We start from the raw sequence: 15491 nt of genomic DNA on the forward strand, positions 1-15491 counted from the left end.
GCAAGAAAATGTTTTTAAAAAATGCTTTTTAAAAATCGATTCTTGGACATTTTGGATTGATTCAGAATCGTAATAAATAACAATCGCGATTCAGACTTGAATCGATTTTTTTCCGACACCCCTACTGGATAGTATGAGGATATGAGTTACTGCTCTGTTGCTCTGATTTAAAAACACAGTAGATGCAGAGTGGCACTTCATTTTATTGCTGCCAGTTTTAGTTGAGCAGGAACACCTCAAATATCAGTGACCATACAGAGTTTTGCTTTTTACATCGTATTGAAGTACTGTCAATAACACTAGATTAAGCCTAATTGACTCTTGCCAAAATGGACATTGACAGGGACTTTGTATAACAACCCGCAATTGCACTTTTCGCTCTGTACTTTAATTTTAACTTCATTGTGTATTGCATGGTTGTAAACTTTCTGTTGTATTTTATCTGATTCCTGTTACTGTTAAAGTGGCTTAAGGAGTGGGTCACCCCTCTGAGTCTGGTCTGCTAGAGGTTTCTTCTTCAAAAAACAACAGAAGGAGCTTTTCCTTACTTCTGTTGCCTATGTGTTTGCTCGTTGGTGAGGTTATACCTCAAGGTGCACTGACAATAGCTGCACGCACTTGCACGCACATCGTTGTGATGATCCCAGCTGTAAGCTGTGCTTTGTTCCACCACCTGCCACATGCTCTGCACTGGACACTGCGTATATAAAATAATTATTTTGTAGTGGATTAATCATTTTCTCTGCAAGTTGTCTGTTGAAAACGGCTCCAATCGCTTCCTGAATCACAGACTCCAGCAGTGCCGTTTGCCTGCGCGTGTGCTGTATGAGCTGGAGAAAGCATTTGGAGCCGTCTACAAAGGTAATTATTTGTCATGTTTACATTGTCATGGCTTGATAAAACAGTTGCATGTTCTTTCCTTCTGGTCTGCAGCTGTTAAAGTATGTTTATTATAGATTTAACGTCTCCTTATAATCATTCAGATTATATAATCATTCGTTCTATTCACTTCTTCTTTACTCCACTTGACAAGCTGCACGTCGTGTTGGCGAGCAGATCGCACCACGTAGCACAACATTTATGCGTGAAGGATTTTTTTAACATTTCAAAATGCTCTTTGCACAGTTGCACGTGCCGACGCCTCTCTCACATTCAGTCTGCACCCGTTAAAGACTAGTTTACTCTCCTGCACGGCACAGGTCGTGCAAGTGCATGAATCAGTGTCAGTGCACCTTTACCCATGTGAAGCTCCTTGGGGTGACGTATGTTGTGGTTTAGCACTATATAAATTAATTAAAATGGAAGTCACAGGAATTACAATTCTGATTTTGAATATTGAATGATTAAGGGTTTAGCCTTGTGGTTTGTAAAGTCAAACGCAAACATGTCCACATAACCTCTGGACTTAAATACTATTTCCTGAAGAAAAAAAAAAGGTTTTGTAAAACATGAAGTAAAGTCAGTGTTTCTTGAATTCAATGAACATAAATACTTGTTTTATAAAAATAAAATACAGTCTTTCTTGACCTCAAAGTCCTGTGTTTCCTGAAAAAGTTATTTTATATCTAGAAAACTGAAAATGCAAGAGAAACACTGTGTGTGTGTGTATAATCTTGCCTAATTTTCTCATTCAGCATGGAAATGCCTCAGTGTATTGTGATTGGAAGAAAGAAACTTGGTGAAAGATGGTGGTTTAATATGGACACGTGCTGTATCATGGTTGCAGACTGCCTGACACGCTTTGCCTCGTTTCCTCCTGTAAAATGATTTAGGGGTTTGTACTGTTGGGGTTTGGTGAACGCAGTTAAGGTACTGTAAATTGAGTGTCAGTGAAACTTCCAGCCTATAGGAGTCCTCCCTAATGTTGTATTCCAATTACTGATCAGAGGTCATTTATAATCAGAGGTGGCTACAAATATATAGTTACATTTGAATGCTGGGCTTGTAAAAAGAAACTTTACTGAACTTACCACAAATCAATACCTAATTAAGTAGAGTATGAACACCAACTTTTATCTTGATGGGCTCAGTCATCAGGACTCTACCAGCCACAGTTACACTAATCTCATGTCTTTCCAGATCTCCAAGCTCCTATGGTTCTTGAGGCTTTGAGCCAGCAGCAGCAGCAACAGCAGCAAGTGGCTAGGCTGGGCCAATGGGGAGAGCCAGCTGGCCCTTTTGTCCAGGGCAGCGTAGCATTCCCTTTGCCGCAGCAGCTCCCCCACCTTGCTCAGCCTGGTATGACTCGCTTTCCTCATCAACTGATCCAAGCAGCTAGCTGGGGCCTCAATGCCAATATAGATGATGAAGCTGTTCCTTCTGCCCCCACTGGGCCACCGTTTTCCAGGTTGGAAACATTTGTGTTTTGTTGTATTTAATGGTGGAGGTGCAAGATTGCTGAGCTTCTGTTTGGAAAATCTGTCCAGCTTTTGGAAGGTTTAGGTAGCAATCTGGCAGTTATATAATTTGCTTTGGAACTTTTTTATTATTATTATTATTTTTATTAGTCCAAGGTAAATTCTTGGAACTCCTATTACTGTATTGGCCTGAATACTTTTTTTTGGTCTTTCCTGGAAACACACCTAAAAAATATGGGGACATTTTATAATCCCAGACTAGAATTCTATGTCATATACATAAAACACAGTAGGGGGCAACAAACACCCTTGAAAAACGTGTACACCTCTTGGACTATTGTTATTTCAAACTATTGACAGTACCTAAAAACTAGTGAAATCAGAATCGGAATACTTCATTAATCCCAGGCGAAAATTGCAGTTATTCCATGTGCTCAGTGCAGGATAGCAAGTAGGAGAGGAAAGAACTTAAACCAAGTTAAATTAACTAGAATTTTAAATTCTTAACAGTACAAATGTACAATATAAACAACAGATATACAACACAAACATGATGTGGAAATGAAAAATGAGTCCAGTCTGTTGTCTCAAGGTGTGAAAGTCTTATGTTGTATAATTTACACTCACGGTGCTACATATGGCTTCTTTTCATGAAAGCATTTTTGCTTTTTTCAGAATTAGATTTGGTTTTCAGAAGCGGGGGATTGTCTTATACAACCCCTGGCAAAAATTATGGAATCACCGGCCTCGGAGGATGTTCATTCAGTTGTTTAATTTTGTAGAAAAAAAGCAGATCACAGACATGACACAAAACTAAAGTCATTTCAAATGGCAACTTTCTGGCTTTAAGAAACACTATAAGAAATCAGGGAAAAAAAAATTGTGGCAGTCAGTAACGGTTACTTTTTTAGACCAAGCAAAAGGAAAAAATATGGACTCACTCAATTCTGAGGAAAAAATGATGGAATCATGAAAAACAAAAGAACGCTCCAACACATCACTAGTATTTTGTTGCACCACCTCTGGCTTTTATAACAGCTTGCAGTCTCTGAGGCATGGACTTAATGAGTGACAAACAGTACTCTTCATCAATCTGGCTCCAACCTTCTCTGATTGCTGTTGCCAGATCAGCTTTGCAGGTTGGAGCCTTGTCATGGACCATTTTCTTCAACTTCCACCAAATATTTTCAATTGGATTAAGATCCGGACTATTTGCAGGCCATGACATTGACCCTATGTGTCTTTTGCAAGGAATGTTTTCACAGTTTTTGCTCTATGGCAAGATGCATTATCATCTTGAAAAATGATTTCATCATCCCCAAACATCCTTTCAATTGATGGGATAAGAAAAGTGTCCAAAATATCAACGTAAACCTGTGCATTTATTGATGATGTAATGATAGCCATCTCCCCAGTGCCTTTACCTGACATGCAGCCCCATATCATCAATGACTGTGGAAATTTACATGTTCTCTTCAGGCAGTCATCTTTATAAATCTCATTGGAACGGCACCAAATAAAAGTTCCAGCATCATCACCTTGCCCAATGCAGATTCGAGATTCATCACTGAATATGACTTTCATCCAGTCATCCACAGTCCACGATTGCTTTTCCTTAGCCCATTGTAACCTTGTTTTTTTCTGTTTAGGTGTTAATGATGGCTTTCGTTTAGCTTTTCTGTATGTAAATCCCATTTCCTTTAGGCGGTTTCTTACAGTTCAGTCACAGACGTTGACTCCAGTTTCCTCCCATTCGTTCCTCATTTGTTTTGTTGTGCATTTTCGATTATTCAGACATATTTCTTTAAGTCTTCTGTCTCAACGCTTTGATGTCTTCCTTGGTCTACCAGTATGTTTGCCTTTAACAACCTTCCCACGTTGTTTGTATTTGGTCCAGAGTTTAGACACAGCTGACTGTGAACAACCAACATCTTTTGCAACATTGCGTGATGATTTACCCTCTTTTAAGAGTTTGATAATCCTCTCCTTTGTTTCAATTGACATCTCTCGTGTTGGAGCCATGATTCATGTCAGTCCACTTGGTGCAACAGCTCTCCAAGGTGTGATCACTCCTTTTTAGATGCAGACTAACGAGCAGATATGATTTGATGCAGGTGTTAGTTTTGGGGATGAAAATTTACAGGGTGATTCCATAATTTTTTCCTCAGAATTGAGTGATTCCATATTTTTTTTCCCTCTGCTTGGGCTAAAAAAGTAACAGTTACTGACTGCCACAATTTTTCTTCCTGATTTCTTTTGTGTCATGTCTGTGATCTGCTTTTTTTCTACAAAATTAAACAACTGAATGAACATCCTCCGAGGCCGGTGATTCCATAATTATTGCCAGGGGTTGTAATCAGGGACATCTTATATTTGTGCCAGTATGGTACATCGCAACTGATTTATCATTTTAGTTTCTTTGTTGATAAATACATAATGTTCATATGTAAATCCATTTTCCTTCCCCAGGTACCCAGGCCTTTTAAGGGAGATCCCACCACAGGACCAGGCTGAATCTAGGGAATCCCCTGAAATACAACCTCCTCCACAATCTCGTCTTCTTCAGTACCGCCAGGTTAAATCCCACTCCCGTGCCTCAGGTGACAATTCATCCTCTTTAGCCACCAACTCAAATCATGCTGGCCCCTTTCCTTCTGGAGCGTACGCCCATGACAATGGTCAAGAGCTCCATAATGACAGTCTCCTGAACAATCCAGCTCTGCAACAGCAGCACCCTGGGAACTCTATTTATAATACTGGTAGCTACCCACATCAGCCACCAGCTCATTCTGCCAGCCCCCCTCCCTCCCAGATCAAATACCTTCTGCAAGAGGCCCAGTGGTCCCATGGTGGAGCTGCACCAGTGAGCCCACCGCAGCAGAACCACCTGCTGGGGAACCAGGGCCAAAACCTTCCTTATGGGCTGCCCATCATGCCCCACCCTAGCAGACAGGAGCAAGCCCACTTGATGCAATTGCACCATCAGCACCAGCAACAATCACATCAACAGAGTCGAGGTCCAGAGCAGGAATCTTTCCATCCACTGTCCCCCAGAACATCTTCAGCGGCAGAACTTCACAGTGTAGATGAGGTGAGGCATACCAAAAAATTTGCTTTTCATTACTGGCTTAAATATATCAGAGATTTCTGAGAAATACATGTTTTTTTGTAAGAGCAACCGTAGTTGTTTTTCCTCATTTCCTATCCGTCTACACAGAGTATTTTCTTAAAAAGAAAATTTCGCCTCCACTTTGGCAGAATGCACATGGAAGGCTTGAGCCTAGATTACATCTGTTTTTGGTGTATGAAAATGAAAAATTTTAAGGTTGTGAGCATTTTATATCTTTATTAGTTTTTAAATGCATCTTTCTGTTTAACAGTATGAACCCAGAGGTCCAGGGCGGCCTCTCTATCAGCGCCGCATTTCCTCCAGCTACCCAGATGAACCATTTCTAGCCAACAGCCACAATTCTTTGCCCCAGCAGGCCCAACCCTCACATCCCCAGGAGCATCCGCATCCACACATACAGCATCATCAGCACCAACATGGCCCCTACGGTTACCCTTCACATGATCTCTGGCCTGCCAATGGTGGGGGTCCTGGTCCGTTCCGGAACATTCCATGTAATGGAGCCGGGACACTCACTCAGCACCGGGAGCTTTTAGGTGGGTTTCTTGAGTATGCTGCCATTGGACATTATATTTTTTGAACAATTGTTGCTGTATTATTGTAGGATAGCGTGATTCCTACTGGAGGTCTGCATAGCTCCACTCAGATCCTTGAAACAGAGACCTGAAACAGGACATATTCAAGTCCGATCCAAAATTTGTGCATTGTATTTGGTTCTGTAATGGGTTTTTAATGCTACCCCTTCATGTATCTATTTTCTCCTGCTCATCCTTGGGCAGGTTGTAGTGTTAGCAAGTCAAATAGTGTAAGAACCATCCCTGTCACCAGTAATATCACCTAGATTCTTCTTGGGGAGGCATTCTAAATGTTCTCAGTAATCAGATGGGACATACACTGCCTTGCAAAAGTATTCGGCCTCTTGGTATTTCATGCATTTTAATTTGTTTATGCCATTTCAAATACAAAAAGTATATCAGGCTTCTCAATATACAAATTTCTAAAATTATCTTCCTTAAACTCAAAGCAAATCTTTGCAATTTGATATAAATTAATTAAAAAATAAAAGCCAAGATGATGGGTTGCATAAGTAATGGGCCCCTTTGGTATAATACCTGTAAATATTCAGTTTTATTGCCAGTTTTCTTCAAACAAGTCAGGGGAGGGATACATGAACATTTTCAAGTCACTGAATATGTGTTGGACGTTGTTTACATCAGTTATGAAGAAATACAAACAGTATGGCACTATATGGTAAATCTGTGTGGAGTAGACAGTTCTTGAAAACTGAGTGACTGTGCAAGAAGAGTGAGGAAAGCCACCAAGACACTCAGACAACCCAGAAGAAGTTATAGGCTTCTGTGGCTGTGATTAGAGAAATTGTGCATAGTGCATGTTTTGCGGTTATACAACCCCTGGCAATAATTATGGAATCACCGGCCTCGGAGGATGTTCATTCAGTTGTTTAATTTTGTAGAAAAAAAGCAGATCACAGACATGACACAAAACTAAAGTCATTTCAAATGGCAACTTTCTGGCTTTAAGAAACACTATAAAGAATCAGGAAAAAAAAACAAGGAAGACATCAAAGCGTCAAGACAGAAAACTGAAAGCAATATGTCTCAAAAATCGAAAATGCACAACAAAACAAATGAGGAACGAATGGGAGGAAACTGGAGTCAATGTCTGTGACCGAACTGTAAGAAACCGCCTAAAGGAAATGGGATTTACATACAGAAAAGCTAAATGAAAGCAATCATTAACACCTAAACAGAAAAAAAAACAAGGTTACAATGGGCTAAGGAAAAGCAATCGTGGACTGTGGATGACTGGATGAAAGTCATATTCAGTGATGAATCTCGAATCTGCATTGGGCAAGGTGATGAAGCTGGAACTTTTTTTTGGTGCCGTTCCAATGAGATTTATAAAGATGACTGCCTGAAGAAAACATGTAAATTTCCACAGTCATTGATGATATGGGGCTGCATGTCAGGTAAAGGCACTGGGGAGATGGCTGTCATTACATCATCAATAAATGCACAAGTTTACGTTGATATTTTGGACACTTTTCTTATCCCATCAATTGAAAGGATGTTTGGGGATGATGAAATCATTTTTCAAGATGATAATGCATCTTGCCATAGAGCAAAAACTGTGAAAACATTCCTTGCAAAAGACACATAGGGTCAATGTCATGGCCTGCAAATAGTCCAGATCTTAATCCAATTGAAAATCTTTGGTGGAAGTTGAAGAAAATGGTCCATGACAAGGCTCCAACCTGCAAAGCTGATCTGGCAACAGCAATCAGAGAAAGTTGGAGCCAGATTGATGAAGAGTACTGTTTGTCACTCATTAAGTCCATGCCTCAGAGACTGCAAGCTGTTATAAAAGCCAGAGGTGGTGCAACAAAATACTAGTGATGTGTTGGAGCGTTCTTTTGTTTTTCATGATTCCATAATTTTTTCCTCAGAATTGAGTGATTCCATATTTTTTCCCTCTGCTTGGTCTAAAAAAGTAACCGTTACTGACTGCCACAATTTTTTTTCCTGATTTCTTATAGTGTTTCTTAAAGCCAGAAAGTTGCCATTTGAAATGACTTTAGTTTTGTGTCATGTCTGTGATCTGCTTTTTTTCTACAAAAACAACTGAATGAACATCCTCTGAGGCTGGTGATTCCATAATTTTTGCCAGGGGTTGTACAAGCATTATGACTGACATAGAGGAGGATTTTCTTAAAAAGAAGACCTGAAAGTTCAGCTACAATTTGCCAGCAGGTACATCTGAGATGCAAGCCGAGATGAGATGTTTTGGTGAAAGAAAATCCTTCTCTATACCACTTAATCATGAAGGGCAAAACATTTGCTATGCTCAGTTTCTCCAATCACAGCCAGAGAAGCTTATAACTTCTTCTCGGTTCTCTGGGTGTCTTGGTGGTTTTTCCTCCCTCTTCTCCTTCTTGCACAGTCACTCAGTTTTTGAGAACGGTCTACTCCACACAGATTTACCATAGAGTGCCGTACTGTTTGTATTTCTTTATAATTGATGTAAATAAAGTCAAAGACATATTTAGTGACTTGGAAATGTTCATGTATCCATCCCGACTTGTCCGAAGAAAACTGACAATAAAACTGATTATTTACAGGTGTTATACCAAAGGCGCCCATTACTTATGGAACCCATCATCTTAGCTTTTACATTTTTAAATAATTTATATAAAATTATAGATATCTGCTTTCAGTTTGAGTTTAAGGAAGATCATTTTAGACGTTTTTATATTGAGAAGCCTAATTTACGTCTTGTATTTGAAAAGCCATAAACAAATTAAAATGTGTGAAATAACAAGGGGTATGAATACTTTTGCAAACCACTGTATACTTGCTGCTCACTTCATTGGGTAAATTTTTCAACTGCTTATTAAGTCAACCAGTCACGTGGCAGAGCCTCTTTGCTTTTAGGATCCTCTGAAGTTGAGGCCTAGCATCACTTTATTAATATTTTAATTGACATCACAGTATGTGCTGACCCAGCACATCCTTCTCATGCAGATCTTCTTGTTTTAAGGCAGTTGTCATCCAGCTTAATGGTGCATTGCTGTCAGATCTGCCTTGTACTGGTCACAGTTAAAGGCCACTCTAAACTGTGTAGTTGGTCATTTGTAGGTACTGAAGTATGGTATGGTCTGTAGGTGGGTTATCTGGTGAGCATACAGGCTGTGCAAGTACTGGGATGTGTTCAACTTGCAGTATTTATATGCACCTCTGGCTATGGCAGCAGAGGAACATGCGTTCAGATGGGCATTGGTAAAATTCACTGCTGTTTATTGTTTGTAGTTTGTTTTTGCCCACACCATGACAACACTGCTGTCATGGGCCACATTGTTCACAATATTGACACATTATAAGAAAGTCACTTTGAGATTCTCTAGGCTGTGCTGTACCATATGCACCCTGAGAAGCCTGTCACAACTGTATGGAGCACACACAACGAGCTGATTAGGTCCCGCTCTGATCCAGGCGCAGAGAAGGGTGAACATGTCGCCTGACACATGCAGACCTCTGTACTTTTTATTGTGTGAGGGGAAATGTTTTTAAAGTTGTATTTACTTCTCGTGTGTTTTTTTTTTTTTTGTTGCATCTTTTTAAATGCATAATGTTGCTTTTACATTCTTCACATGAATCATTTGCTTGTGGTTTATGTCATCCTCCCGGGACCTGCAGCTTCCAAGGCACTTCGTCAGACAGAAGAGCAGATGAAGGCCGAGGGCACAGCAGCCCAGCAGACACACCCGCACTCCCCCAACTCTCTGCAACACCTTGGACAGTTTCCCCCTCTCATGCCCAACAACAAGCAGCAACAGCCACCAGCTCCTGCAGAGCCCAGCCAAGGAGCTCACAATTTAAGCAAACCACCCACCATGTCCTATGCCAGTGCTCTGCGAGCTCCCCCAAAGCCACGAGCAGTTCGCCCTGATCAGATGAAAAAGAACAGCAATCCTCTTTCGCTTTTACAAGAGCTGAGTATAGGAAGTTCAAATGGTAGCAATGGGTACTACTCCTACTTCAAGTGAGTGTCATTTCCCCTCTATAAAATATATATATATATATATATATATGTAAAAAAAAAAAAAAAGGAAAAAGAAAAAAAAAAACAGTAAAACGGTATTCAAAAAAACAACAAAAAACATAAAACCCAGAAAAACAAAACAAAAGAGTTCAAAGTACACATACAGATTTGTTTCAAAGTAGTCTTGTTTTCTGCTTTTTCTTTCATTTTAACATTTTTAAATCATCTTTTCTCCTGTTTCACATATCTGTGAAGAAAATAAGTATATATAATGAATACATTACTAGTATATATATACATACTCACTATGTATATATGAATATATACTTATATTATCTACACTTGTATATGTACGTAATGCTAAAAAGCTATAAATTTTTTATTTTATTTTTTTTTTAAGAAAAGATTTGGTTGTCCATTTAGCTACCTGCATATTTTTACTCATTGAAGTCTGTTTTGTTGATTATGTTGGATATTATGAAGTTTTCCCTTTTATTTTTGAGTGAACTTTCTGTGTTGATTTTCATACTACTGTAGTTGTGGTAACAGACAAAAGCTAAGTGGTCAACTGACTCAAACTACATGGAACAGTGTATAGAAGTAGATAAAAAAATTTTCCTCTAATCTGTACATATAAAGAAAATAAATGACTGAATTGTATGCTTCAGACATGTCCTTAAATTCCTATGACGCTAACATTTACATTCTGAGAGCTTTTCTGTTTCTCATCACCCACGTGTGGCAGTCACAACCCATGATCTACAAGTAAATGTGATTCTTCTTTACTGAGAAATAATACAAATACTGATTTCATATTCAACTTTGCACCAGTGTGGCAGCAGCATGAATAGTGTGAACATTACATAACAGCAGCAAACAGCTCCTTCTTTATTTTAATGCACAGACAAAATCAGATTCTTCAGATAACCTTGATCCAAACTATGGTCCTTGTGCTCAGTCCTGATGGTTTTTTTGGTTGGTTGGTTGTTTTTTTGAAGTGGAGACTTTTATGATGGTTAGTTTTCAACGCGTGTCAAAATGTCAACAAAATGTTTGCCTGGATAAACTGGTGTAGTAGCTACTGTGGATCAGAAATGTGATTTATGTTGCTGATGGATGCAGAGTGTTCTAAAAGCTGCAGTCAGAGGGTTTGTGAAAGTGGAGAAGGCGCCGAGGTCAGAGCAGCGTGTTGAAATCAAACGTGTGAATCTCTGCTGCCAGGCTCCAGATGTTTGATTATTTTCAGTTAAAATGTGAGCTTCATTAATAAATTCAGAGTATAATCACAAAACTTGAACAATGACTCAAGACCAGACGACTATCAGGTTTTTTTTTCTTGTTTCAAACGGTGTTGATCTTTGTCACATTGATTCTGCAGCTGTAACAAACTGTTTTACTTGTTTCGATTTTGCTAGGATTAAGCCTTTTAAGAGTACATTTGAGAAATTCTTTTTTGAAAGTGAATTGCTGTTGTGAAAATGGATCATTTGATTCTATACACATCTTTTGTTCTTCAAAATTATGAAGGTTATCTTTTCTACTTGTCAGGCAATATCTATATGCCAACAAATGGCAATAGTTATTATGGTATTATTACGTGACGTTTGGTGACTGGACTACGGTATTAATTAGTGTTTCCAAAGAGGTTAAACATTTTATTTCGACCATCACCTGAAGGAGGTTTGTTGCAGGTGCCTGGAGTGATCAAAGTTTTTTGGCTTCATTTAAAAGGTAGTTTCTTGTAATATTCAAAGTCAGAAGTTCTTCAGGTGTCGAATTCCATTTACCAATAAATGGTCATTCTAAACTATTATGGCAGCCTCCAAAATAATCCCCATATCTGTTCAAGTGTTTTAAGTATTTTGGATTGTAATGTATGGAAGTTGTTCACAATTCTCTGATCTAATTAGTTGTATTACAGCATGTATACTGACATAATAACATGAGGAATTTTTAACATTTATTTTAAACAGCAGTTGTAAAATGAGCCAAGAGCAGAGGGTTGGCAGAATCCGAGATCTCGGCATGCACTTGTGACTGCGGAGGGCCTCTTTTAATTTAAAAGTAAATTTTGCAGTGTAGCAAGCATTCATGTTTGCATTGCAGCCTTATCATTGTTGACCACGTAACAGCTGTGTAGCTACTTGCACATGAATTTAATTTGTAAAACTAAATTATGGAACACTGAAACCATAATGAATTTTAAGTAGAATTGCTCCCTTGTAGGTTAAATATGCTGCCAGTGTTTTTTCTTTTTTCTTCATTCAGTGCTTGGGTCCTGTTGTATGTAATTAAGTAGTTGTTACACACCACTGCCATATCTGCTAATTTGAAATTTCCATATGGCATTCACTGTTAAATCTTTGTGGAGGGGTTATTCACTCGAATGCTGATACCCCATGGCTAATAACTTGTAGTAGATGTGGACAGTCAGAAAACAGCTATGTTTTAATTGAGTTTTGACATTGTAGTTCCAAAAATTAAGATTTTTGACATGGAGAAAAACAACAGTTGTAAATATGCATTTTCTAGGTATTTACAAACTTTAGGAGCACCTCAATTTTGTAGAAGCTGTTCCAAAAAGAGGTGTGCCCTTTTTAATTATGCAAATTCACAAAAATGAAATGGAATTCTAGAAATGGACTTTAAAAAAAAACAAAAAAAAACAGTAGCTACATCTACACAGTTGTAACTTTTTACTTTTTTTATGTTTCAGGCTGATTTGACAGTTTATATTAGACCTGTATAAGACAACGTATTTCACTGTACAATACATATTAACCATATGTTGCTGGATTAGTTGTTTTGTCACTTCTATACAATCAACACATTTTTTTAATGTGAAGTTTTCATGCATGTGAGATGACCTGACTGCTTTTTATTATTCTTGTTTTAACAGTTTGTATTGATTTGTGGATATATATTTAAAAGAAGACATTTTGTTCAACCTGCAGAGTCACATCTTTTAGTTTATTTGTGTACAATAATTTGACATTATCAACAAACCTATGATAATATTTTACTAACATGTCAATCAAATATGTAATAGTCACGTTTGGGTTTTTTTTTTATGTTTGTTTGTTTTTTCTTCCTCCTCCCCTTTCCCCCGGCTGCTATTTAGCAAGGTTATAGGTGAGGTTGCTCCCTAGTATGTGTCTCATTTACAAGCTTTTGGATATTTTTATTTGGGGGGAATCCACAAAACAGAATGGCAAATCTCTTTAAGATTGTGCAATACTAATATTTCACTGCTTTTAACTGATGATTATTTGAAGTGGAAGAGATTGAGCCAAAGACATTTTTAAGGTTTTTTTGTTGTTTTTGTTTTTTGTTTTTGTATAGCGCTTCGTTAATGTCTGAACTGTTTCGAAATTATTAATTTTTACTTTTTTCATGAAATGGTTAAGATGCTCTCACCATCTAATGTTCTTCACACACATTATGTGAGTTTGATCATCTCTTGAAGCCATTTTGCATTGCTTTGGAAGATCAGGCATGCTAAGGCTGCTTGCGCAACGCACATAATGGGAGCAACCTTGTGCCCAGTCAGTAAAGAGCACTGTGTTGAGCCTTGTGTAAATGCCCCATCTCTCTGTTATCTGTTTGCTCTCCCATCATACTCCCTTGCAGCTGTGAATCAATGGTGCTCCCAGTCCTCCTAGTCCATTGATGCCTCCCTTGTGGGTACAAAATAATGAATTGTTCCATTTCACTTGTCTTCATTTCAATGGGTGGTGGCTATAATAACAGATTTAGGCTGTTTCCGAAGTTAACTTTCTTTTCTTTTTTTTATTTTTCTCTATTAAAGTGTTTTTATTGAAATCTCTTGACTTTTCAGTGCCTTATTCTTGATTGTAATTGGTCAGTGGTAAAAACTGGGTAATACTACTAATGGCCATGAAGACGGTAAGGCCTTAACAAATGGACATGCAGCCTTGATCTTAGCCCCAGTGACTGATGTTTGTCAAATTTAACCTTGGCGGCCAATTCTGGAAGTGACCTCCATATCAATGTCAGTTTGGTGCAAATTGGAGTGGAACATTTTTAATTTTGAACATGTCCTCTAATGACCTTTGGAAAAGTGGATCTCGGCTGGCCAGTTTCAGAACCCACTTCCATATATGTGCCAAATTTGGTGCAAATTGAAGTGAAAAATGCTTTTGATCTTTGACCCCAATGCCCTTGAACCTAACTGACCTTTGGCAAATTTGATCTTGAGGGTTCCAAGTCAAAAGTGTTAAATGTTTTTTTTTTTTTTCTTTCATTTCCTTGCAAATGCTTAAGGTATGCCACAGTACATGGTCATCATATTTTTGGTTTCAAAATTCTCAGCACATACTTTACTGAGGACAGGAAGGACAGTCTAGTATCTACACCCTCTTCTACCATAGCCATGCAATTGCAGTATGTGCAGAATGCAGTTTTGCACCTTCTTGTTGAAAAATGGGTGGACATTCCTAGAAAATATCTTCAAAGCAGCATACGAGGGGCAGTTAAGATGTTTTCAGCCTGACGGAAAAAGCAGGACGTGGTTGACCAACATTTCTCGAGTGTGTGTGTGAACATTTGACTAACTGGGTGCAATGTTGAGAAATGTTGCTTTCTCAGAATGCAAAAGATGGAGAACCATGCCCTACTTTTTCCTGGGTGTTCACAATAATAGTAGTGTGGCATTCAGTCAGTGAGTTCGTCAGTTTTGTGGAACCAACAGGTGTGAATCTGGTGTTCCCTATTTAAGGATAAAGCCAGACCTGTTGAACATGCTTTTCTGTTTGAAAGCCTAAGGAAAATGGGACGTTCAAGACATTGTTCAGAAGAACAGCGTAGTTTGATTAAAAAGTTGATTGGAGAGGGGAAAACCTATACGCAGGTGCAAAAAATTATAGGCTGTTCATCTACAATGATCTCCAATGCTTTAAAATGGACACAAAAAAAAAAGGCGTGGAAGAAAATGGAAAACAACCATCAAAATGGATAGAAGAATAACCAGAATGACCTAAAGAGAAATGGAGGAATAATTTGTGTACTGATGAGAGTAAAATTGTTCTTTTTGAGTCCCAGGGCCGCAGACAGTTTGTGAGATGACCCCCAAACAATGTATTCAAGCCACAGTTCACAGTGAAGACAGTGAAGCATGGTGGTGTAAGCATCATGATATGGGCATGTTTCTCCTACTATGGTGTTGGGCCTATATATCGTATACCAGGTATCATGGATCAGTTTGGATATGTCAAAATACTTGAAGAGGTCATGTTGCCTTATGCTGAAGAGGACATGCCCTTGAAATGGGTGTTTCAACAAGACTGACCCCAAGCACACTAGTAAGTAAGTCCCTTCGGCTGCTCCCTTGTTTGCACTCGGGGTCACCACAGCAAATCCAAGGTGGATCTGCATGTTGAACTGGCATAGGTTTTACGCCGGATGCCCTACCTGACGCAACTCCA

The 15491-nt window shown here is 38.7% G+C and overlaps 1 protein-coding gene across 1 annotated transcript in view; it reads left to right on the forward strand.

Annotated features, from left to right (window-relative positions):
* Positions 1–13872, forward strand: part of helz (helicase with zinc finger) — a 155353-nt gene extending 141481 nt beyond the window's left edge. The window contains exons 30-33 of the mRNA XM_034188104.1: positions 2080–2347; positions 4827–5448; positions 5738–6023; positions 9702–13872. Of these exons, the coding sequence (XP_034043995.1) occupies positions 2080–2347; positions 4827–5448; positions 5738–6023; positions 9702–10051 (1526 nt within the window). The 3' untranslated portion in view covers positions 10052–13872. The remainder of the gene's footprint in view (positions 1–2079; positions 2348–4826; positions 5449–5737; positions 6024–9701) is intronic.
* Positions 13873–15491: the final 1619 nt, after the last annotated feature.

This window comes from Thalassophryne amazonica, chromosome 15, assembly GCF_902500255.1.
Source record: "Thalassophryne amazonica chromosome 15, fThaAma1.1, whole genome shotgun sequence".
Lineage (NCBI taxonomy): Eukaryota > Metazoa > Chordata > Actinopteri > Batrachoidiformes > Batrachoididae > Thalassophryne > Thalassophryne amazonica.